The 26,925-nt window shown below is 45.2% G+C and overlaps 1 protein-coding gene across 1 annotated transcript; it reads left to right on the forward strand.

Moving 5' to 3' along the window:
* The first annotated feature begins 241 nt into the window (after positions 1–241).
* Positions 242–26,903, forward strand: Tmem63 (transmembrane protein 63). Its single transcript, XM_084584380.1, has 24 exons — positions 242–400; positions 2,457–2,539; positions 3,082–3,169; positions 3,594–3,631; positions 4,377–4,516; positions 4,832–4,883; positions 5,576–5,687; positions 6,423–6,496; positions 7,002–7,082; positions 8,120–8,246; positions 8,593–8,726; positions 11,261–11,386; positions 11,791–11,935; positions 13,133–13,239; positions 13,373–13,459; positions 13,539–13,595; positions 14,059–14,221; positions 15,363–15,468; positions 18,068–18,235; positions 19,242–19,354; positions 19,945–20,170; positions 21,242–21,318; positions 26,149–26,177; positions 26,870–26,903. The coding sequence occupies exons 1-24, from the start codon at positions 242–244 to the stop codon at positions 26,901–26,903; spliced, it is 2,526 nt and encodes an 841-aa protein (XP_084440506.1).
* Positions 26,904–26,925: the final 22 nt, after the last annotated feature.

Below are 26,925 nucleotides of genomic sequence, written 5' to 3' on the forward strand. Positions count from 1 at the left end.
ATATTCGCGCACGCTTCCTCACCCATGCATGCTATATACGCGTGCCGCGTTCTGCGTGGCGAGGAAGAAGAAATCCAATTCGGCACGGGTAGGTGGGCGACTTTCGCTGCTCGCCCGTTCCGAACAAGCCTGTTTCGAGCTTAGCTCGTATATGCGTGCTTTCACTCCTGTACTCTCAGCAGGACGCGATATCTTCTTTTCTTTCAGAGCTGCGAGACGAGGTCCCCAAGGCAGCCACGAGATGACTCACAAGCCGTGGCAGAGCGATGAGTTCGTTCTCTTCGAGGAGCGCCAGGCGATCAAGTGCAAGTTCTTCAAGAAGGGCAACTTCACGGTAACGCTGGCCCCCGGCTACCAGGGCATTCCCGAGAACCTCGTCATCAACCTCGTCATGTGGGTGGTGAGTAGGAAAACCTTATTACATATCATATCGTTTCCCTTTCCCTTCATGAACCTGAACTTTCGTTTTATTGTGAAAGCAATACTACGCCAGGTCTAACTGCTCGTCGCTGTGTGCCGTGTCCGTGCCAGTGTTCGTGGTCCCTGACAGAAAAATCAGCCTGCCATGACGTTTGAATTCACGTCACCTCTATGCCACGGGCAGGAGCTGCCAACTCGGATCGCTCCTTTCATACGGGAGGATGATATCAGAATTAGCCTGCCGGAACCGTTTGCATTCTCGTTACCTTTACGACACGCTGGCACGTAGGGGAGTAATGTAGCAGGCAAAAGAAGCTTCCACAATTCAACTAGGGTTAACCAGAGGTAAACCACGACTATTTTTTTATAACAGGCAGCCATGACAAAATAGCAAGCAGGGAAACTCGTCCCGCAACGCTGTACGCTGTTTTATCAAAGCACTGGAGTTTTGTGTGTGTGTGTGTGTGTGTGTGTGTGTGTGTGTGTGTGTGTGTGTGTGTGTGTGTGTGTGTGTGTGTGTGTGTGTGTGTGTGTGTGTGTGTGTGTGTGTGTGTGTGTGTGTGTGTGTGTGTGTGTGTGTGTGTGTGTGTGTGTGTGTGTGTGTGTGTGTGTGTGTGTGTGTGTGTGTGTGTGTGTGTGTGTGTGTGTGTTCTGTACTGTTTTGTTTGGCGTCATTGTTTCACAGCATCATGTTTTGCACTCACAACCGCACCCGGGTGGCGGGGCCACCCGTGAGATAAATAGCGCGTTGCCACATGTCGTAGGCAGAAACTCTCAAGTTTACTTTCTACTACTAAAGTATGCTATCAGTGTAAGCATGGGGCATGGTGCCAATGTGATCTGGGAAGCGCGTGGTCAGCATGGTCTCAACAGGGTCCCATTCTGTGGACCAGCACCGCACCCGCTCCTGTTCGGCAGTTGAGCTCTGGCCAGTGCCGTGGTATCAAATCCCGGCCAAGGTGACCGCACTTTGATGAAGACAAAACGCGAAAACATCAGCGAGCTATGCGACTGCAGTATAAATGTGCGAAAAAAAAAATACAACACAGGTCGTCGAACTCAGTCCGCGGCGCTCCCGTGTGGAGCCTCATTGTCGCTTCCTCCTCCCTTCTCTGCCTCACGACGCGGTTAAGTCGTCTACCGTTAAGTTGGCAATTACTGCTACTAACATAATACACTGATAACCATGTGTTTTCAGGCGTGAGCTCTGGACGGGCCACATGGGAGTGCAGTGGAGCTCTCGCGCGCTGTCTTCGTCAGTTCTCCATCCTTGGGAATGGCGAACGGCCTGAAGTTTTTTGTATTCGAATCGGCACAAGAGGAAATCTGTAGAAGTCTAAGAGTGAGCTACAGCGCTTGTGGCTAATAGTGTCATACTGGCGTAAATAAGGCGTCTGAAATATACAGGTTAGATATTTCCTATTCCCAATTAGAGATATGCATTTTACTGTAATATACTAAAAAAAAATCTATATTACTAGCAGTACGCACTAGTTTCCGAGTTTATTCCTATTGTATTTTGTTCTTCTTGTCTTTCATCAGTGGGAGCTAATACCACTTGAAACAGAGCGTTCTGTGAAAGAAAAAAGAAACAGGCTACAGATATGTTGGTGGCGTCACGTAAACATACGACGAAGTGTATAGATATTGTTAAATATGTGCCCTGCGTCGCTGAACGTTGAAGTACACGACGATCTACAACAGAGAGACAGAAGGAAGACGAAGCTGTAGCAACGTTAGTTGGTGCTAAGAAAAGGTTGGCGCTTGCCAGAACATTCACACAAGTGATCAGCCGTTGTGTTTCTTGAACTAACCTTCTGGCCGCGTATCAATATCTACGAAGACTTTCGTAGCCACGGTTAGGCAGCGGCGGCAGAAAATAATGAAGCGGTCGGTACCTCCAAGGCTTGACTTCGTAAAGTGCATCTTTACGAATATTTAAGCAACGTATTTGTTATCGAAGTATCAGTATAATGTACACGCCGTATAAAAATCCCTCATTGCACGTGCGAATAAAAGGTACCTTTTCCTTGCAGGGTCTGATTACCCTATACAGCGTACTCAATCGAACTGCGAAGAATTACAGCAAGCTGGCCCTGCTGCACAAGGACGAGCAAAAGTGAGATATTATGCCTTTATCTGATTAGGCTGTACATTTCCAGTAAGTAATATTAAGTATACAACGGCGCCCAATTTTTTTGCTAGGCAATAACCTAGGCTTTTTTCTGGCTATTCTGATGTTTGTCTCGCAAGCAAAAGATACGTTTATCGCCAAGAAATTTTAATTTAGAAATAGAATGCTTTCTGTCCTTCCGCTTGGTTCAAATTTATGACGTCAAGGCTGAAAACGACTCCGTCATCATCGCTCAGAGCTGAACGACGGTGTTTCCTGGGCTCGGGGATCAGCGACCCAATTTCTGTGGGCACAGCGGAGCCTGAAAACGGATGGAGCGACAACACGCGTATTTCATTGCTTGATCTTTCTTACTTTATTTTTTTTTTTGCTTATAAGCTCCAGTTCCAGTGGAAGCTGCATCTTTGTTATCTGAACACTGTTATCTACCCAGGAAGGACAACCTGAATTTATCGTCTCCTAGATTAATTTAATTTCCGCTTCGTCGCCCGTTAAAAAAACACACACACATTTTGCCTTTGTTTCAGGTGGTCTCAACTTATATATGGGAACAGGATGGATCCACAGGACGACGAAAGCCTTGAGTCCCTAGAGACGGTCATTCGAAACGAAACCGTAAGCAGCGATTTTCTCATGTAAACTTTCGCTGTTCCTAGCGGAGATGTCCAAGCCTTTAAAAGCAAAGTGAACGCGAACAATGAACAGCGCTACGGCCCAACGTTATCCACAAGGTACACCTCAGTGAGACTTGAAAGCTTCAGCAGGCTAATTAGCTCTTCACACGTGAAATGATATCCAGCGAATTATTACTGGATTCATTAGTTCTGCGAAACATTTTGTACTGATGCTATTAGATCACAAGTGGTCACAAACGATCAGCTTATATTAGACTGTATACTCCCTAGGGGGGACAAGGTACTAGAAGGCTCAAATTTTGAGGTCTCCGGCACAGTTCTAAAATGTCCAGATGTTTCTTTTCTGCTTTAAATAAATTGTTAAGGTTCTCGGCATCATGATAAATTCGCGTATTCTTTTTCAGGGCTTGCTGAGCTGGGTGTGGTCGATTTTCTTAATCAAGTAAGTCCGTCACTACCTCATCGCGTTTGTAAGGCGGTTTTATTCAGGAACATGACGGCTGGCAGGTTTGCTTTAACCGTTGGTAACTTAGCGACACATCTAAAAAGCAACCTGTGGCTCTGAACTACAATGACGATACCACAACAAAAGGCCAGAAGCATTTTATTGTTCGGAAGTAAAACTAGTTCGCGGCTTGCCGGTGAATAGAACTGATCATTTACAAAATAACTGTATAAACAAGTAGTAGCCGAAGTCTTAGCTGAGTCTTTTTCTCCCCATATGACGATTTGTCTTTGAGACGTAGCACAGCGGGTTATTGGGGCTATTTGCCGATGTTTGCGAAATCGGTAGACAGTTGTTGAGACACCGTTAGTATCTTCGGTTTTGCGTGAACGGACGCTGTCCTGCATATCCAAGGGCATTAAGGTTTCTTCTTATCCAATGTCAAAATGGCCGACTATTATTCTGTTTGACATATCTGTGCGCCATGTCTCACCAAGAACATTAGTGGGACATGTTATGTTGAGCTAGGTAGCCATTAGTGGTTTAGAGAGAAAATCTTTGTGAAGGGTGGTAGAGAGACGTGACAGATGAGATCAGAAAATAATCAAAGAGAATGGCGACCGACGGCACAAAACATGGCTCACGGGGTTTAAAAGCGGGCGTAACTGGGCTGGCGGAGAGGATGGTAGCGACGGCGGCGACAATGGTTAGACTGAGGGAGTGCTGTTCTCTTTCTGTTCAGGGACCGGCACATCCTGAAAAAGAACGGCCCGGACGCGGTGCAGTACCTGACCTTCCAGCGGCACATCATTGTTCTCGTACTCATCGTGTGCCTCTGCTGCGTCGGCCTCATCCTACCCATACACGTCTTCGGGGACATAGGTTCGCGGAACCACAGACACTTCGTCACTGTCACCGGGGGCAGGGGAGGGGGAGGCAAAAATATTTCCTTTCTCCCTTGTCGTGTGAGAGCTACAGTTTAGTAGTTCTTCTTGATTCTTTGCTATGCAGAAGAATAATAGCGTGAACTTATTGTCTTGGCTCAAAACCCACACTTTTTGCTTCATCTTCATGGCCGCTTGTAGCCACCCCCCATCCTCTTATTTAATAAAACGCTAAAAGTAAAACTAAAACCTCTTTCCCACACATGTATTCTGCCTGCATACAGCCTAACACGGCGAAAATTCTCTTCCATAGAGGGAGACGCGAGGAAGTTTGTCCACACGACCCTCAACAACATGGATCCCAAGTAAGTTGAACATTTTATTCCACACTGTGAAGTACCCCCTATTGACTATTAATAGATATTTTACATCACGTTAATGCTATCGTCGGTCATATTAAACTGAGAGGTTTACCTGATTCGAATAACAAAAGTGGATCAGTTATCAGATTTTGCTTTCTTGTTTCCTGGTCAATAGCGATGCGCTCCCAAGCCATCTGTAGAGTTAGGTTCATATTACATGCGCGTATACGTTTTCTTTGGCAAGGGGAGAGGGAGGGGTAGAGAGGCGTCCTCTGCTATCATCAGCCTAATCACTCCCGTTACAGGAAAGAGGCATCTCTCATATCTCGCTACGGTCCAACAATCTCGTCCGCCCACCTGATCCAACCACCAATTACCTTACCTTCACATTACATGCTCGGACATTGTCAGCGCACGTTAAAGATCCCCAGGTAGTCTAAATTTCCGGAGTCCTCCACTACGGCGTCTCTCATAGCCTGAGTCACTTTGGGACGTTAAACCCCACAAACCAAACCAAACCACTGTCATTTCTTTAGAGATAAGTCTTTCATAGCTATCGCTCGCGCTGTCCACTGCTAACTTTTTTTCCAGATTTATTTTCGTTCCGTATATTCACTCAACTGAAAACTGATGTTCTAAAATCACTTGAAGTGCACATTGCTGCACAAATATTCATTTCTTTGTCACCTCGGCAGCGCGTCCAGCCTATGGGTTCACGTGATCCTGAGCTTCCTGTTCCTACCGCTAGGCGTGCTCTTCATGCGCCACTTCTCGGCCAAGCTGCACATCCGGCCTGAAGAGAGCAGGGTAAGCGTGGCAATAGAAACGCTCACGCCTTGCCGGCAAAGCCAAGTTACTGTGTGGCGACGTATGAAACCCATCGCTTTGAGACTTCCAAGCACGTTGCCGACAGCAGTGCAACAGTTATCTCCGCGTGCAGCTGTAGTACTGAAAGGGCCTCCAAACTGCGAAAGTTTTACAATGGCAGTTTGCAAGGGCACGTTACTGGTTCTTGCGTTCGCGTTGCACGTCCCGTATGCAACGCGTCATGCCCACTGATCAGAGTGCAGTGGCGTCAATCGTGGTCTGTGACAATTCGTTACGTGCAGGATTAACCAGAGTGCCAGTCACCAATTGGTGCATGCTCACTGACGTCACCCGTGACGTCATGATTCACGCTCTAGAGCTAATGTGATTTACCTGCAGAGGTACAAAAGGCCTCCTGCTCCATTGCCTAAAGTTAACACACCGCCACGCATCGGTGTCTCCTTGCACCATAGCTTTGCCTCAAAACTTACATTACTAGAAAGGTAAATATGCGGTGATTTTTTTTTTTTTCTGCTCGATAGCTGCATAACAGACTTTTTCAGTGGAAGGTGGCGTCAATTTCATAGTAAGTAGCTACGAATGAGCCCTTTCTTTTCGAGGTGCGCAGTTTGACGTATGGTTTTGGCGTGGGAGGTTCGCAATATCAACCCTATTTTGCCGTCCAATTCGTTTAGGAAAAATAATGGAAAGAATCCCATACTTTCGTCATCGCAGGTTGGCAGGACTCTCATGATCGTGGGCGTTCCCAGGAAAAACTGCAACGCCGATACCTTCCGGCAGCATTTCAGGTAGCGCTGTACTTCACGAACTCCTTCAAGCGTGGTTAAGAAAGCAGCAGTGCTGCTTATCCATGACATCTATCAATTTTTGTTGGAGCTGATCTCGCGCTTAAATCACTCGCTAATTGACGGCTGCCGAGAAAAGGCGGAATGTCACATCGTGGCAACGTTATCCACACCACCATTATTATTTCACGCATTCCATTGGCATGTTAATGCGAAGTTCTTGAAGTACGGTGGTAGTCATGATGTGTAGTACGCGTTTCCCATGGTAGTACTGATCTCGCAATATTATGATCATACTGGCCTTTACCAACACACTATGTATAACATGAAATTAAAATGTTCATCCCACAAAATGACAGCGCGTACAAAACATTAGCCTCCGGCCAGAATGCTTGTTGTGGTTCAATCCACACAAGAGCAATGACGCTGCAAAAGAAATGAAGCCACTTTTTCTCACCTTTATTTCGCGATTATATGTGCAATATTACAAGTGTCCGCATGGTTACAGGGAGGCCTACCCGGAGTGCGTCATACAGGACATAAAGTTCGCCTACGACATCCGGGAACTGGTGGTCCTCGACAGCAACAGGTGCTTCTGCAAACCGTCTACGCACCGGAATACTTTATGGTGCATGTACTACATTAGCTCGGTTACGCATCATCTTAAGGGAACCAAAACCAAGAGCTCTCGGGAAAGCTAAATCTGATTTTCGGATGCAAATGAAAACCAGTAGAATGAAAATATGTACCACTTTTTGGCTATTAAATATTTGGGAGATGTTTTTACAATTTGTCGGAAATACTATCGTAGCCTATGTTTTGTTAATATGCCCTGCACACGTTGACTTGTCTTCAGACACCAGCTGATTTCGAAAATTTCAGCACAGCAGAGTCTTTCGTCGCGACGTGTAATAAGAATACTGGACGTCTCTTTTGCAAACCGGTCAACATCAAGGCTAGGGAAAGAGAGGAGGGGGAGGGGGGGGGGGAGTAATCCATAATCCAGAATGCGTCTAAGCTAGTACGCCTACATTATACCAAAGCTTTTTTTTTTAATTCATAGCACTTACCATATGGGTGACGTATACTACCAGTTTGGTGGGCATCGGCTACCCTCGCGCAAGTGTCTGCACTATAGCAGGTCTCCGCTTATACTAAAAACCTCCAATTACAGCCTTTTTGTGTTTGGCAGGCTTCCACAACACTTGTATCCTGGAGCTACGGCTTGTTGAAATGAAGTGGCTTTGAGGCAAAATAGGTGTAACGAAAACTGATCGCACATAATTCCATACCTTCGGAAAACAGAGAAAAATGGCGATACGAACACACATTCACGCAGAAAGAAGTGCATTCCACGCTAGCAGCTGTACATTGAGTACGCAGTCTCACTTTTTTTCGTTTATTAATGCAAATATTTAAGTGCGCTTCGTCCTGCACTGAAGCGTTTTTCGCGCTTCCTAAAGTGCCACTTCTTACTTAGTCGTCCCTCTGTTAGCTGGTACAGCCGACAAGTATCGACTGACAAATGGCGAAATACGTATCAGTCTTTATCTTATTGCGTGTCTTCCTTCTTAAACTCGTATAAACTGAGCACGCCTTAAACAATCGCGCTTTATGTCTCGGTAGGGAAGTGTCGACGCAGGCCCGTATGTGGTGCGAGAACCAGATCAACTCCACGGGGAAGAGGCCTAAGATGCGCCCCTACCAGTTCAGCCGCCTGTGGATCTTCGGAGACGCCTGCGGATGCAAGATGGTGGGTAGCACTTCTGATAAGAGATCCCAGCGTGGCCCTCTTGCGCAAGTGAAGTCTCCGCGAGTACCGTATGGGCATTATGTTTAAGTGGTGCGTCACTTATAGTTTTAAAAACCGAGTGGCGAAAGGGCAAGGGCTGCATTGAAGTCAGGCTTACTATTGTTACCAATTCAGACAAGTTATTAGTATTTTTTAATCGTGAGAAATAAACACGATTACAAATAAAGTTATTTGATATATCATTACGACAAGGAATGCTTGCAATGTGATGGCGCTCAAGGAGAGAACAATATGTTAGCTTCTTTTTTTTTTTACCATCTGTAGCGCGCTTCGCTGTTCGCCGCAGGTAGATGCCCTGGAGTACTACTCACGCGAGGAGAGCGAGTACCTGCGCGAAGTCGAGAAGGAACGGGCGCACGCTCTTGAGAAACCCGTCGGCTTCGTCTTCATCACCTTCGAGACCGAAGATATGGCCATGACGTAAGAAGGCGGCGTATTGTGGTCACTTGCACAGGCTGGCTGTTTTTGTAGGGAGGCTTTCGCACCACGGAAGATTCTTTCTTAATCTAATCGTAGCCCCGTGGCCTGGCTCGACACAACACAGTGGACACGAATGCACAACGCGAACCAGACGCATGAGCGCAAACACATAACTGCGGACTCCGGTTTTTGTCTGCACGCCTTGTATTCTCTGCGCATACTATTGTCTAAGGTCTTAGTGTCAGAAATTTTACACCAATCTTCCAGCTTCCAGTCGTTGCTAGGCTTCGCGGACATATGTGTATAAACTATAACACAAGAAGCATGTCACGAATGCCGACTGCTTGTGTTATGACAGTATATGCAAACTATGAGGACCAGGCATGGCAATAACTGAATTACAAAAATGAAATTACTGTAATTTAATTACTTTTTCCGGTAACTTATAATGTAATGAATTATTTTTCCAGTTTGGTCATTTAGTAATGCAATTAATTACTTTTCAGTAGTAATTTCGCAGCAAAAGTAATTAATTTCCTTCGAAATTACTTTTACTAGAGTGCACCACTGCTCTTTCACTAGACAACACTGTCGAAGGCCACGAAAGCATGAACGGCGAGCGGCAAGCCTGGGCCAGCGTAACGGATCTGCAAAAGGAGACAGAATTGAGCAGAACTCTGCGTCTGTGACCTTAGGTGTCCTGTGTAGCCGGGTCACTCAGTGCGGCTAGCTATCCTACGCGTTGTTGCAATCATTCCCTAAGCAGCAGGATATAAGGCGTCAAGGGGCCACCGAAGGGGCACGGTGCAAGACGGCCGGAGTTCAAAGCTAGTAGGGAGCAAGCAGTGGCATTCCCTAAGCGTCGTGCCCTTGTGTTGTACGATGCCAGTGCACGTTAAAGAATCCCAGGTGGTCGAAATTTCCGGAGCCTTCCACTACGGCATCTCTCATAACCTTAGTCGCTTTGGGACGTTAAAACCCTACAAACCAGCCAAGCAAGCAGTGGTCTGGGACAGAATTTGGCGAGAAGACGAAATATGTGCATCTCGCCTGCAGAGAAGTTGTTTTATTGACTAGCTTTACATAGTTTTGGCATGGATAAAAACTAGGGAGTAATTTTAAAGTAATTGAATTACTCAGCAGGAGTAGTTGTAATGTAATTTAATTACTTTTGGGGAGCAGTAATTGGTAATGCATTGTAGTTACATTTCTGCCATTCAGCAAAGTGACTAATATTGTAATTTAATTCATTTTCAGAATTAATTTTGCCATGTATGATGAGGCTAAGGTGTCGGGTTGGTTGGTCCATCAGTTTCAGCAGCGCGTAGCAGGACAACTGCAGAGCACGTAGGAACACACAGGACAAACAAGCGCTGATTTGTTCGTTCGCTTTTCCTTCGTGATCTGTCCTCGTCCTGCTACACGCTACTGAAAATGATACATCTCATGCGTACACAGCACTTCCTTTGAAGTTCTGAAGACACCGACTCGATTTTCAGAAACCAGCCTTCAAAGTAGTAATCTAGAAAATATTGACGAATATAGAAGACGACGCAAAAGATGACATCTGAGACGACAAGCGCGAGCCTGGAAGTGAAAGAATCTTGAACGCAAGACTTGTTCTGGTCGACCATTCAAACCATCTATCGCTAGGTTCTCCTTGGTGTTCTACCGAGACGTGACACTGGTGGAGGTGCTGGGTATCGATCCCCGTACCTCTCGTAGAGGAAGCTCGACAACTAGCGCGTGTGCGGATCAAAAATCAGCAAGAGCATGATGCACGACGCTACAATCAGAGACACCGACATGTCATGTACGAACCTGGCGACAAAGTGTGGGTTTGGACTCCTATTCGTCGCCGTGGACTCTCCGAAAAACTATTGCGGCGATACTTCGGGCCCTATGTTGTTCAGCGACGTTTAACCGACGTCACTTATGAGGTGGTGCCAGACAAGGTGTCGACATCAAAGCGACGCCAGCAACAAGCAGACGTCGTCCACGTTGTGCGTATGAAGCCGTACAACTCGGACTGACCTCATCGAGACGATGCTTCCTGAGGAGGGGGGCAAATGACGAATATAGAAGACGACGCAAAAGATGACATCTGAGACGACAAGCGCGAGCCTGGAAGTGAAAGAAGCGTGAACGCAAGACTTCTTCTGGTCGACCATTCAAACCATCTATCGCTAGGTTCTCATTGGTGTTCTACCCAGACGTGACAATATATTTCGGTCAAATCACGTTTCTCCTGTCATTGCAGCGATATAGGTATCAGATTATCCAGGGCGGAAGTTATTGGCACAGTGACATGTCACATAAAACTTCAGCGGTTCCCCTTTGGCCGGTGGGGATGCTACCAGGTAGGCTGGTGAGTCGGCGCACTTGAGATAGTGGCTGGGCTGCCATAGAAAGCTTTTGAGCCAATCCTTTGTGGGACGTGAGTGGGCACTTTCAATGGGCTGAAGAGATGTAGTAGAGCTGTTGCGTGTGGCTAAACGTCGACGAAAATTTCCTTTTCTTCCCCCACTTCCTAGGGTCTTCAAAGACTACCGAACGCAGTGCCAGTGTTACGCCACAACACCTGTCTCCAGCGTGAGCAAAGAACTCAAGTCCAACTCCTGGAAGGTCGTCTTTGCTCCTCCTCCCAGCGATATCTTCTGGTAAGGGTGACGAGGGAAGTCCAGAAGAGCATCAGAAATTCTCTGAAGCAAAGGCTCCTCTCATTGCAGTTGGCTGCAGGTCTCAATAACTGTTTCACTCATATCGCCCCATATAACTGTAGCACATTTACATTTTTCTATATTTTGAGTTGTTACTTTGCTGTTCTTGGCAAGTTGAACTTTCCAAATTAACATTCCAGGTCTTGCAGAAAGAGTGCGCGTCTTTTATTTGATATCGACGCCTCGTTTCCGTTGTTTCAACAGCGTTTATGTATAATTTAAAGCTGCTATTATTATTCTGGGGTTATGACAGCGTTTTCCTCGGCGGTAATGCTACACATTCTGGCGTAATTTAACAGAACTACTTTCGCAATAGCTAGCTGCTTTTTTTTTTTTTTTCGTAGGGAAAACCTCTCTATAGGAAAGTGGGCCTGGTACATCCGCTCCTTCTTCATCAACTTCGTGCTCTTTTTGATACTCTTCTTCCTGACGACCCCCTTCATCATCGTCTCCAACTTGGAGCACATATTCCCCTCGGCTGAGCACCTGGTAACTCTCTTCTCTATTATTTTATCAACCGCAAAGAAATAGCACGTCACATGTTGCTTCGACAAGACAGTGTATTGCCTATGAAAATCATTTTGTTGATCTTTTCGATGATTTGAGGTTCTTAAAATATGCAATCCGTGGAACATAGGCAAAAACAAAAAAACTCAAAATTAAAAAACAAAGTGGTGAAACATTCTACAATCAGAGCTGAAGCATTGGGACGCCGCATAATGGAATGCTGCGGGTGAATTCTGAATGTCTGAATTTTTGACTCCACGAAAATATTAATCCACAGTCAAAATATTCTTCAATGTGTCGCTGTTAGGAACCAAGCATGTTCACTAGGTAATGGTCGCAGTACAGTGCAATCGCCATTGAGTAATACTCAAAAGTCCCGATACAAAATATGCAGCGCAGCCCGCTGTTATGCTTTTAAGCGAAATCCTTTCTTTTCTTACGCTTGGCGTGAGCAAAAATGTCATCAGACATTCTGACCAGAAAGCGTCCTTCGCACTGAAAATCTATCTTCACCTAAAGTCGAACCACCATCCCTCAGATCCTCAGCTGAGCTAGCCGAGCGCTCAAACGACTATTCCATGCCAGGCTCGTGAGACACATCTTAATTCTCCTTGTCTATCGTAATGATGACAGTAGCGATCACAATGGCGATGAATTTATTGATAATGATAAGGATGATAGCAGCGATGACACTAACACTTCATTAGTGATAATGACGATAGTAACGATGACAATTGCGGTGCATTTAGTTGATAATCATTATTACGATGGTAGCTATAGTGCGGATGATGATGATAGCTATGAAAGTGACAATCTATAGTTAATGAAAACAGTCCTGTAAGGTGGATTTCGCCATTACCGTCCTTAAGCAGACTTAAGCGCAGTTCTGTAATTTTTCTGATCTCTCATTGTACCACAGGAGGTATGCCTGGTATGCTGATCGCGACATGCTACACAGTTCATGGGCAAAACTTGTAATTCCAAACCTAAAACCATTGCGGAATTTTTGCAGAATCTACTGCATGTACTAGATACAGATCGAAAACGGTGGCCTTCTAAAGTTGTGTCTGTGTCACAAAGACAATCCCCAGCTCTAGGCTACTAAAAACAAGGAGTTACTGATGCGAGCAATCTACAAACGTGGTTTTCTTCTTCTTTCTGTACTTATTTACTTTTCAGAACCCTTTCCTGTCAAAGTTCCTGCCGACCATGATGCTATGGCTTGTCGCTGCGGCTATGCCTGCAATGGTGACAATGTCCGACGTCTTCATAGCCCACTGGACCAGGTAATACACAGACATTCCGGCTTTCTAGAAGACATATCTCGCATCTGTATAACCAGCACATCTCTCTGAATTTACCTTGAAATACTCACGCGGCAAGGTTATAGTGCACACTACAAGATTTGCGCTCTTGCAGGTCATCAAGGAACCACTGGGTCATGAGGAAAATCTTTATATTCCTGCTGTTCATGGTTCTCATACTGCCATCGCTTGGTCTTCCCAGGTAGGCTTACAAACTGCAAGCGTAGAGTCTTGTACGCATGTTACAAAAGCTGATTGTCATAACCTTTTTTTCTCATTAGTGCCGAGGTGTTGGTTTCCTGGGTTCTCAAGCCGACCAACGAAACCCATTTGTGGAAGTAAGTGTGCAGTGGCGACTTAATCTTGTCTCCTACTGCTTAATACTCTCCGTATCTCTGTGCACTGTTATCTTTCAACTGTTCTGACCCTAACCTCACCGACAACTGCGGTTGTTGCACGTGTGGTTTCAATAACTGGTGCAAACACGAAACTTGAGCCTGTATCAAGCTGTTTCTGAAATTCAATCATTTTAGCTCTTAGCTATGCCCATCACTAATAAATTGGTCACTTTTGCGAGAGTCACATGAGAGTGCGCGTAATTACGCTCCCTATCAGTGTCATGTCAAGTGCGCTAGTTAAGTGAGGCTGAGGCCTCAAAAATTGTTGAATTAGTACCACTGGGCATTGCATACCAGTGTATATAGTCATGCCGTACCCTAGGTCAACAATACGAAGTTGTGTCTACATTCAAATCACAACTTCATACATTCTCACAGTAACCGCAAGAACTTTATCTCACAGGTGCCTCTACTTGCCGGATAGCGGCGCTTTCTTCATAAACTACGTCGTGACGTCCTCTTTCGTGGGCACCACCATGGAGCTCATCCGCTTCCCGCAGCTCTGCCTCTTCATCCTGTACACGTTCATGTCACGCTCCAAGGCCGAGACCTTCGCCGTGCAGCGTGTGAGAAGTAGAGAATGTACAGCGATGTAATGCAACGTACAGGCAACTCCTCATGCGTAGTATAACGATTTTTGGAATCGGGCAACATAGTCTGCTCGGAACAAATGGAAGGAGCTGCTGACGTGGCCACGGAAGGACTTTAATATAAATGTTTGGATGATGTCAAGTTGCCGTCAAAATGCACCACATTTCTTACTGCACTTGGTCTAAATGTTTACGCCGCCACATATCTTTATATGGCACATTATGCGTGCTTTCTGGGGTACTAATCTTAAGGCCGTCATCGCGTGATGAAGCCTCAACCATCCATCAATATATTGTATATTTTTTTCATATATTATGGATTTCTGCGTGTTCCACTCGAATTTCTGCAAGGGTTTCTTTGTGTACTGTTCGAAGAAATACGTGCGTGGCCTAGTGGTTTGGGCGTCCGTCTCGGCTGCGGGAGGTGGTTCGTTCGAAACCCGCCGCCGTACACCCACTAGTAAAAATGGATAGAAGCGTCCCCCGGCCTGGCACTCGGCTCTCACAGGGATGTGCGCTTGGAAGAGGCTCTGCAAACCCCGCTGCGCTCCTTCTGGTGCAAAATAGCTTCGAACATTCAGCCCGGAAAGGTGGCTTGAGTTACCGTGTTTCACGTAATCCAGCAGAGGCATGTTTCACTTGTCCCTATGTCGGAGTTTCCCGATTTGGATTCACGCTTCTTTCGTTAAAGATCTGAATGTATATGTTTACTGTAGCAACGAGAACAGTGTTCAGTGCTATTAACGAAGAAATGGCGACGGAAAATGTCGACAGAAAATACAGCGAGACCGTCTGGGAACCGGTTCACATCAGCACCCCCTAGCAACGCTTTTAGACTGACATCAACCGCACGCTTGAGATCCCTCGCATAGGTCCTTGCATGACGATTCAAAGACAGTTGGCTGCCTTTGTAACGCGAGCATGGTTCCCAAATGGCACATGTACGTGCGAAGGATGCCCCATGTAATTTTTTTTTTTTTTGTGCAAGTCTTTGGGTCGGTGGGGATTCGTATGCAATGTACATATTAAAAAAAAAACACCCGACGGACTATAATTTTCATTTCCGTGGGGTTAAAATCGTGCACAAATTTATCACCAGAGAACTACGCTTATGCAGGCTTCCCTGTTCGAGTTCCACTTCGGCGTCCACTATGCCTGGTACCTCCTGATATTCGCAATTACCATGATCTACAGCCTCTCGTGTCCACTGATCGTGCCCTTCGGTAAGTGCAGCGGAGCTCTTCCTGGGTGTACACAGTCACTCGCGCAACCCCTGAACGCATCGCATGCGTATTCTTGTTTTCACTTGTATAACCTTCCGGGTATATTTGACGTGCAGTCAGATCTCTGCATGAACCTGTTTTATTCCATCGTTAGGTGACCGCCTTAGCCGTGAATCGAACCTACGACATGGTGCTCGCTAGAAGAATGACTATAGGAACTGAGTCACTGATGCGGCTATTAAGTGACTCCTAACTGCTTTTGCAGCTGAAACAAAAAAATTCGCATGATGTATCAAGATTTCTCATGTCATAAATATCGCATGTGTTTGTTTTGCACAGCCTGCATATGATGTGCGCACACAGCCACCCGCACACTAAACAAGGATGATCGACTGCATGTATTGGACTGATTCCAGCGCCACGAAGCGTTAGCCACCTGGTGCGAGACTCTTTGTACTTTTGCGGCGTTTAAGGATTGCTGCATGGTGCGCATTTTAACTTGAGCGCTTTCTCGCCTGTTTCCGATTGGTGTGGAAAAAGCGAACATCCGTAATGGTGACGTTTAATGGCCATAAGAAAACAGCAACGCGTTGCCTGGGTAAGCTAAAAGGGCTGTAGGGTGTGTGAAGCCACAAACGCGAGCAAAACGCGGAAAAAGCGTCCCCTTCAAGCGAGTGCGCTCTCCGCAGCAGTTAGGCACAGGTGAAAAAGCAGTCAAGTCTAACCCCAGCGGCCAAAGCTTTGTGGCGATGGCGTCAGTTCAAGCCACGTTGTAGATGATTAGAGTTAAATGTGTGAGTAACGCACTGATTTCGAACATCCGTGTTTATGTTACGTGCGCTACCACTGTTCGCAGCTGTATACCCGCAGAGCGAAACTTGGAGGCTTCTGCACTGTTTTCATTGCACCTAAAGGAGCACGTGCAAAAAATGTCGCGAGTTGAATGTTTATACCGAGTCCGAAAACTTTGGTTTGGTTTGGTCTGGTTTGGTTTAGTGTATTCTAAGAGCGCCCTCAGCTGTGGGAGATTTCATAGTGGGGCGCTCAGAAAATTTCGACCAACAGGGCTTCTTCAGTTCTTTAACGTACACTTACATCGCATAATGCACACAGGCGCCTCGCGTTTCGCCTCCGTCGATACCCGGCCGCCGTGATGGGTATCAAACTCGCGCCCTCGGGTCTCACAGCTCAAGTGAGAGCAATAAGAGCAATGGGACGATATGACGACAGCCTCGCTATTGTGTAAGAAAAGTACGCCTGCTGATGCCGTCGCCGAGCGCTTTATTCCGCTGTTAGGTATAAAAATTACCGAGGGACTTTAGCGACTAAAGTAGTGAAAGGCGAAAGCCTTAGTGCCGCATTCTGCTACGCAACTGGCACTAATTAGCAATTATATATAATCAATTAATTATGCGGTTAATTATTTACGCAAGCAATTAATAACTATTAATTAGTTAAATATATGTTAATTAGTCATCAATTAGTAATTGATCATTGACTGACATATGGCCATATAAGGCACATATTCGCGCATACTGTGGTGATGCTCTGTGGTTGGTCGAGACCTCTGTGACGTCATCCTGCCTCGGCCAATCAAAACGCCGCAAAAGCGGGACATATTTTGTCCACGACAGCATGAGCCATATAAGGCTTTCGCCTTAATAAGCCTGAAGTGTAAATGCCAAATCCCGATACGTTATACCTTGAACGCAGAAACGGTGACAGTGTTTTAGGATTCGCAATGTTGATTGCTGTGTTTTATTACTGCTTACCATTGTTGCTTTAGCGGGAGAACGACCAGAATGGTAGATAAGGAGTTAAGTGTCCGAAGAAAAGAGCATACTAATATATTTATTGAACCATGTCTGAGCCCCACTTCGTTTTGGTTTACTTTGATACAAGCATGCAGCTTATTATGAATGACTGTAGCTATGTTTGTGTAGTCTGCAAAATATTTAGGTTATTTTTTTCTATCCTCTCATGCACCACTTATGAATGGCAGCTTTCACTTTCACGTTGCGTGGACACCCCCCTTTTCTTTTTTAAATTTTCCAGCAAATTAACAGCTACATCTACAAAGCAAAAATACTTTATTATAAAGCCAATAAGTAATGGCTTATCCCTGCATGCATTAGGCACATTGTGCAATAGTGATAGTTTTTTTGTCGCTGCTATTAGCGCTTCTTTTTTTTTTGGAGGGGGGGGGGGGGGGGGGGGGGGGGGTCATTGGTAGCTGCAACATCTATAATTGGCTTTCTGCAATTGTCTTACTTGCACCAGCCAGCAACTGGGCACCATGCTGCGTCGTTTTTCTCCAATACTATTATTGCTATTAGCTGTTATTGAGAGCTGTTATTGAGTCCAAGAAGCTATTGTAGATAAACCCTAAAGGATGGTACTCATCCCAGCTATTTTAGAGGCCTCTCCGTATAGTGTTTCATAAATCACTGGTCCCCTCAGACTAGAAAAGGAATGGCGGTTGATCACTTTGTCATTATTCCTTAAAATATTAGTATTCGCATTATCCATAAGATAATATTTAAAGTCAGTGAACATAAACGCCCACCGACCACCATTGTTTCAATGACGGTTCGCTCAGGTCTGGTCTACCTTTGCTTCAAGCACAGTGTAGACCGCTACAACATCTACTTCGTCTACACCCCATCCAAGACGAACAAGTATATCCACGCAACGGCCATCGATTTCGTCATTGGTTCCCTGATCCTCCTCCAGTTTACGCTCGCCATCTTCTTTTACCTGAGAACGGGTGAGCATTTCCTTCGAATACTCTAACCACCAGCTGAAGTGGCTTGCTCGTGACCTGCTGTCACAAGCCGCGGTACAAGGGCACATAAATATGCACTTTGCTATGAAACGCCCAGAATCGCCCATCATATGTGATGCAGCTTCTTCACTTCCCAGATTTCCAATTTCGTCACAGCTACCTTAGCTGGCTGTATGGTAAAGTGAAAGGACTGGCACATTCGTCACATTCGTCCGTGTGTGTGCCGGTGCGAAGGGGATGGGAAGGGGTAGAAACGGCAAAGGCAGTATCATAAAGTTACCCACGAATATTCGTGGAAGGGTCATCTTTTTCGACTACTGTATGCACAAAAACAGTTTATGTGACATTTCCCGCACGGTATGTGGCACTTTAAGTCGTACACCGTCTATGTCAAGAGAAACCGGGCAGAATGGTGTATTTCTCACTCGTATAATGGAACGATTGAGGCTTCCTTGAGAACAAAAAGCATTTGCAAGGTGAGGACGAGGGTTCTCATAGCTTGACAAAAATTCAGAGCTTGATGGATGACGTAAGCTCTCTGATATACAACATAGAAACTAACCATTCCGTTCGGTTACGTTTGGCAAAAACAAGATATCTAAAATTAATACATTAAAATTGCGATCAATATGGCAATCAATGTAAAAACCCAAGTTCTTGCATTATATATCCAAGCGGCTTTTACCCGTCACCCCCTTTTCTCCTTGAGAGAACATATAAAATTTTGATTGATTGATTGATTGATTGATTGATTGATTGATTGATTGATTGATTGATTGATTGATTGATTGATTGATTGATTGATTGATTGATTGATTGATTGATTGATTGATTGATTGATTGATTGATTGATTGATTGATAAAATATTCTTGGCTGTTAAAGCATTCTTTTATTCTAGGTTTAATGCAGACATAAATAAAGTGACTAACTGGTTGCGAGTATATTAATTCTGCATTTCTCCTTTCTATTTCTTATATCGTTTCGCAGGCAACAGCAATGTGACTGTAGCGACCTGTATAATAGCCCTAATGTCCTTCCTTATGTTTCTTGGCCAAGCCATGATGAAATGCTTTCGAGATTTTGGACCGATAAAGTATGCGGTAAGTTTGTTGTCGCTAAAATGAAAACAAATTTGGCCGCAAACGCCTTCATTTATTGTGTGTTGGGGGGGGGGGGGGGGGGGGGTTAATACTAGACGCGCTTCTTAAACAAGGGTCGTGATTTTTTTTTTCTTTTAACCAGCAATCACATACACTATCTACATTAGAACATACTCTGCCACCATCTGCTTACTATTGCTGGCCGTGAATTCCGGGTAACTTTTTGCGCCAACTGTAATTTATTATAGCTTTATATGAGCTGTATAGGTTTCCAAGTTGCAACCCTAAACGCAGCTGTCACTTCAGTTATTTCAGCCTTTTCACTAAGATAGGACACACTGTCGGGCAGGTTGGTGTTGCCCCATTTTTTAGTAGCGTGCAGTCCACGAGGATGGAAATCGGAAATAACGCAATGACAGAGCACTCGTGTATCGTGTGTGTCGTCATATTTTCTCAGTGCTCGGCCCACGAGTGTTATGATGCGCTCCTGAAAAAAAATGATACGCTACGATATTAACCTGAACCCAGTGTAACACATATCGAGCGATGCAGATTAGATAACTTTTTCAGATATCGTTTTCACTTCGCAGGCCGCCAAGCGTAAGACCTACAGCACATGGCCAAGCCCGCGCAAGATGTCCACAGTCACCGTGGCGCCCAAGCCGGCGATCAAGAAGAAGCCTCCACGGCACGCCTACCTAGGACCTTCGGCTGCTGAGGGCGGAGCAGTTGCGTGTAGTCCGGCCATTCCGGAAACCGTAGTGGCCATTGTCGACACTAGGGCTGAACCTGTCGAGGTCAACGCGCCTTCACCCAGTGGTTCGACCCACGTAGAGCCAACGAACCACTGAGTTCCCCAGTGTGCCTCTCCTCGTGCCCAGGCAAATACTTCGAAGTTAAAGCCACGAAACCCCTTAAATACCTCCTAAGCCTTCAGTAATAGTTATCGCATGTTCTATGTCATATGTACAGTACTTCAGCCGTCTATATCTCAAGTGAATTTCCCTTTCTTTCACTAACCCTGATAACGTATGTAACCACGCGTCCGGTGGCCTTGTACGCCTTTTCAGCATTTATTATAACGTGCTGTTTTCTTTTATTCTCTACGTTTTTAAGAGTTCGCGCTTTTTAACCGTCCGCAGTGTGCATACCAACTGCTGATGACGTGCGCAGCACGTTCGAAGAATGTGCCAACGATATGTGGGGGTCCGAATGTTCATGCAGCAATTTACTGATCGTTCAATTTCTACATTGCAATCATAATGAAGGACTCTTGGTGCTCACAAGCTGGCACTCTTCGAGTGTGGTCTACGAGGGAGACACATCTACCCGTCCAAAAACTTTGTACGGGACATAGAGCCAAGGTTTGCCTACATAGACATGCCGTATCTAAATTGTGCGTGGACTTCACTCACGTTGTTTTGTAGCGCATAAACGGCCAGCTGCTAATGACTGTCGTCGACCTGCGCGAAAAGTGGCATTACTTTTCCTTTCTCAGCGCAATGAGTACATATTCGGCGTGCTGTCGAAACCGCTGCATCCGGACCCCATTAAAGATCAATTCTTTTTGAGCAGAGACAGCACTGATTGAGGTGTTTTAATACATCCATTATCGGTGATCTGTCGATTTATTGGGTGATAACGCAATCATGACCTCTTTAACAACACTACGTTTGAAGTCTAACGTCGAGTTCATTGCATCAGCTCAATTATTTATTCACAACAGACACGATCTAAAGTGCACATTTGATGGTATCAGTCATTTCATCAGTTCCTCCTTGAAATTGGCACGACATAGGATCAGTAATAAGCTGAAACTGAGGGTTTCATCCCTTTCAGAAAATTGAAAGTAATGGAACAGCCAGAGTTATTTTCCAAAGGCAAAAGCGCCTTCAACCTCGGTTGCGCCTCATAGCTCACTTCGCAGCTGTTCAGATCAGTCGTTGTTTCTCGGTACCATATCAGTAGGTTGTGTGCATGCACGTTGTAATTTGGGCTCAATAATGCTAAATATGAAAAGAAAATGTGCACTAAGAGGGTCAAACTGCTGTCTTGTACGTCCAAAGTGCTTGTCTTGTTCTCCTCGTTCATAAAATTTCTTCTGAAAAACGTTCGTAGCACAACAGAACTGCCAGTTTCCAATCGGAACTTCCCGCTGGCCTGATGCTTGGATTATCTGGGGCGAAATGGTTTAAAAGGAGCTTTTATATCGTCTTAAGCAGTGATTTTCCCCCGCTTGGCCTGTCCTCACTTGCTCTCTGGACGTTGGGACATGCGAAAGTTAGCTCATGGTGCAAACTGTAGACGTAAATGTGAGCGGCTATCGCGTACAGTTGCCGCGATGGGTACCGCCGACTGTCACTTATGTGGCTACATTAAATCATAATTTGGAAATATGTGGGCATATCTGCTTATCACTTCGCACGTGGAATGAAGTAAAGGCACTGACGACCTGGACATCCTAAACTGAACCGTGTCGTCGGTCTGTGCACCCGCTGGCCACCTTCCTTACTCCCAATTTTTCTTTCCACAATAAAGTTGCGCTAGACTTATCCGATAAAGACGATATGTGCTACGCGATAAGGTCGATGTGCTAAATAAAATGACGACTGCAGATGTTGGCAACAGCCTTTTTTTTTTTTTTTTTTTGCGGCAAGTTGGCGAGAGCCGGCATCGCCCTTTGCATACTTTGGCCACCCTCAGGAATTAAGTGCACGTGGACTCCCGGGAAATTCGAAGTCTCTGAGCAACGTGGCGCTACCCAATTAACAAGGGATAAAATCCAACTGTCGTGATGCTGTGTTCTTGCAAAAAATGAAATCTTGGTGACCAAATTATTATCATTAATTATGACATGCGCATTATTTGAAAAATCGTGAACGAATATTAAAGAACGGACAGCTAAGTCGGATACTGCGTAAAGTCATCATTCGCTAATTATCCTGCCTGGTAAGACGGAGCTAAAAACAGCTAGATAGTTGGACGCAGCCAAAACTCGCTGGACTAACCAAAAATGGGACTGCGTCTCAAGATTGCCATGCGGCGAAAACTGAAAGCGTTTCTTCGTCTTTGTTTTTTGTTTTGTTTTGTTTTGTTTGTTTTTTGTCACTTTCACTGCCCAAAAGAAGAAGATAGTACTCTGCGCGTTTGAATCACTTCGCTGAAAACACGCGCTCAATCAATTTTTCTGTTTCTGTCGCGCCATGGCATATAAAAGGGAACGAAAGGTCACTACCTTTATTTTTTCAGGAGACAATTATTTATCAATCGATTCTTCTGCTCCTGCCATGTCATGTCAAATTAAAACTGAACGAAAGCTCACTACCTTTTTTCCTAATAGCGAAATATTTGTTTGTTTTAGTTTTGATTTTTTTTTTTTTACATCAATACCTCCAGAACAGAGTGTTCCGCAGCCGACAGCGTCAATTGTCACTCTCTATTAGCAAAAAGCTGTCTCCAAGTGACGTGGCCACCTTATAACAAATGTACACGTTGAAATGACATTCATGATGTGACGTCACATCATCGTGCGACTATCAAAAACCAATGGCAACGGGTGCGCTCTAGCCAAACATTTAACGAGAAGCAATTTCATAAATGTTGACTTGAATGCATGCACCCGTTGCGTGGTGGCGCCGTTTGTGGCTGTGACAGCTGTATTGCAGTGGCTTCGCGCAATGGGGCAAAAAAGCACCGCAGCTCCGCTTATTCTGCTCCCTTTATTTAGTTTTTATCCATGGTGTCCTCGCCATCATTGTAACTCTGATCATGGCCAGCCTCGAAAATGTCAGTGTTGGGCAAATGCCTTTTCCAGCTACGTGCATATCACACTATCATTTTCCTCATGGCGCTACACTTACAATCTCTTCCATCCATCACTAATTACGCGGTCACTGCAACCATGTTGCGTTTATATGTTAGATTCTTGGTTTTCAACCTGTCGGATGTTCCTGGAAGAGTACAATAATTATTTACGCATTCTGTTTTTTTTTTTTTTTTTTTGGGGGGGGGGGGGGTGGAGAGGGGGGGAGGGGGGAGGGGGGAGGGGGGAGCGGTATTATTTGCTATCTTGCTAATATCTCCCGTAAGTGTCGGTCAAAAGTACTGAATGCTGTTCTAGTTCTTCTGCGTTGTTCCCTTCGACAGTTCGGAATATACTTTGCTTAACCAAGCAATAAGCATCCAGTGATTATACCGCCCATACGACACATCCACACATTTGGTGAATTCTTGCTTCTCCACGTCCCTCAATATTTCCTAGTTTTTGGCACCATCAAGATGATATTCTTCAACTCTTCATTGTACGTTATCATTTATCAAAGCTGATTTACTGTTTGATAACAACACATAAAAAATAAAGCTGGAGGATGCATTCACTGAGTGCATTTACCTTATGTATGATGGCGAAATGACAAGCGATGTTGAGACCTACTAGTAGTTTCATCCGAAACTTCCTCAGATTCCTTCTCCCCATCCCCAACCCTTCGTTACTACTGTACCAGTTTGTGCTCCGACTGAATGAAAAAAAAAAAAATCATTATTGGCAGATAACGGAGGGTGATGTGTGGTTGATGTCCTTAGACCGGGACTCCAGCGGCTGCTGCCATTGTCAGTTCTTGTTACGAAAGCCCTTTCCGAAAGAGAGAGAGAGTGTGTTTTCGCGTGCTGCCGTTATGTTGCACTGTATTGTATTGTGTATGGACCCGACACTAGCTCTTGGCTATGGGTCCAAAATCTTAGTGCATATTGTATTGTAAAATTATTGTTCCAAATAAAAACAAAAGCCTCGATCGAGTCCGGAGCTGGACAGGGCAGTCCATCGTCCCTAAACAGGTGACACTGCGTTTGGGTCATCAGATGATTTGTTTGGGCAGATCCACATCATGTGCGGCAGGTTTGCTTTCTTCTCGAAAGGATTGCATTTGTGAACGCAGAGCCCGGAGTGTATTAATTTTAAACTGGCTATTGTCATGAGTTGTAGGTTCCCGTCTGTGAGAGTCGCCATCTAACCTCTATCGCTTTGGAGATCCCTTGGACTAGGGGGCGAATATTTTCTGCGAGAGCCTGCAGTATTGTATTATGTCGCCATGAGGCCGAGGTAGGTTGCACGGGGGGGGGGGGGGGGATGGAGGGGTTGATTCCCTGGAGAGGAGACGCAGGTAGCGCTATGGGTGCACTCGTTCTATTCCCATGCCTTCATACCCGGTGCCCAGACGAGGCGTTTCTGAATTCCGTTCATCAGTTCCTGTTTCTGCTTACGTCCATCGCTTTTACTTTAGCTATGTGCCCTGTAACGAGAATAGTTACCTCACAGATGGCATAATTAAATCGCGCCCCCCACCTCCTCACATGTACACTCAGACCTCATATACGAAATGAGTGAAGAGAAGCACTCGAGCGACGACTCCCTTAAGGGCGGCCGCGAGACAGGATTTCCTCTGGAACGCATATAAAAATTCAGCCTACTCAGATAATTGTTTGTTTAAAAAAAGAAAATATAATTGATTTCGAGCGAAGATGTTAAACCACTACCGCAATAAAATTCTGGCAAACTATACCGGCGAGAAGAACACGACGAACTCGAATTGAATGGAGGAAGACTTCTTACACCTATATAATCAACGATGCAAGGAACATTTGCCACAGAACAAATCTCTACCCAGCCACAAAGAACAAGGCACGTGCAATCAATTTTTGCTCGGAGAAAAAATTTGACATGTCCTTTTAGGAGAATAGCTGAATGAAAAATACACATTTCACAACGCTATATGAAGGCAAAGCTTTGAAAATAATTACAATATTTTCGGACGACCACGTGTTCCCGGACCAACACAACAAAACCTTTAACGCGAACGGTATTCGCAACACTGGAAAACTTATGTGTCTGGCAACGCTGTTCCTCTTCGAGTTCGCGCGGGCACTTTCGCTTGGCGCTGTGCTTCGACATTTAGGTTTGGATATAAACTCAAGGTGTCTATGATAAACGAAATATAGCGGCTTGGTACTTCTATCTGATCGGGCTAAAAAAACAACGCTGACGACCGCACCGAAATCATCATTCTGTGCAGCTATGTGCGGAACGAAACACTCCTAGAATGCAGCCTGGATTGCGCCAAGTCGCTCTCAAGATAGAGATGCCTCTTCAGAGAGCTCAGCGCGTCGGGAGGCCAATGCACGCGCTTTACCATCTTTCCGAAAAAAAAAAAAAATCCCTGTGTGCCGCATTTATTCACTGCTACATCAAGTCTATTTCCACGTTTCCACCGGGTTGATCATGCATATTCCTATTCATATGCATATTCATCTTCAATTTCACTTTCGCCTTCTCTCGACTAACTCACAATCGCTTGATTTTTGAAACTCTTCATTCATGAAACGCAACAGGTTAAATCGATCATTAGAATAACGCGAAATTATAATATGAGAAGTAGTGGAGTGATTGTAGTACTTGCTGTAAATACGCAATTCCGTAAGTGAAGCTTCCCCGCATAGAATTCCAGAACCATAATATAACGCCTTCTGTGGTGGCCGAGTTGCGTCGGCATTGAACCACGTGGTATATTGTGGAACAAGCGGCCTTCACATGGATATTCATTGAAAACCCCAGTGGCATGCATGACAGCACAAGAAGGTAAACAACTGTTTTTATTCAGGAGAACGCAAGCAGTTGATTTGCGCTCGTGCTAACTTTCACGGACCAACCTGATGACCGTCAGCTGCGTATTGTGCGAACCCGGCAAGGTCGAGAAGCGCATCATAACGTAGCGCGGCTAGTTTGCAACTTCTTTTTGCAGGTTCCAAACAAGATTGAATTAAAAGAGAGGTAAGCAGTGAGGAGTGTGGGGTTCGGAGGGAGAGGATATTGGAGAACCCGTCAAACATAAATCCGCAGAATTTCACCAAATGATACTTTACCTACGACTGCCGCTCATATCAGCTCATCGCCAACTTGGCCCCCATGCGTCGGCCCAGACCTGCGAGCATCATCCCTTTGACATGCAGCCACGCTGAGCGAGATTCACATGGCTTACTCGTCGAGGGTCAGCATCAAGAACAGTTCTAAAACCAGGATTACTAATAACCATAGGACAACTTCGGCTGTCAATGACGGTTTTCTAACAAAACCAAATCGCGATCATAAAACGATTATGGGACAAGGTAAGCTGACGATGAATTCATCTCGAGTGATATGATTCGAAAAAACAGCCATGATCTCTGTCACGTTTTTCGAAGGGCTAATTTTAAATCTGTAGATGCATTTCCGTGGCGTGTGTCGTCTACTTCCCTCGGGAAACGACAGAATGACACTGTGTAAACTGTCTTGCGAGAGGGCACATAAGACGGAACACAGAACTCTTTCTACATTCCTTTATTACGTTTTGCCCTCCGTACGACGGCGTCACGACGATTAGAAAACAAAAATGCAAGAGACTCCATTTAACAGTGCACGAGTGACAAAAATTTAAAGCGCATGCTATACTGATTCTGAACCTGTGTCCGCGGATTCTCGCACAGGCCGCTAGGTGACGAGCAGCCGGTCTGGAGTTGAGAATAGTGCAACCTTCGTAAAA

Source organism: Amblyomma maculatum, chromosome 11, assembly GCF_055883805.1.
Source record: "Amblyomma maculatum isolate TAMU_Amacu chromosome 11, ASM5588380v1, whole genome shotgun sequence".
Classification (NCBI taxonomy): Eukaryota; Metazoa; Arthropoda; class Arachnida; order Ixodida; family Ixodidae; genus Amblyomma; species Amblyomma maculatum.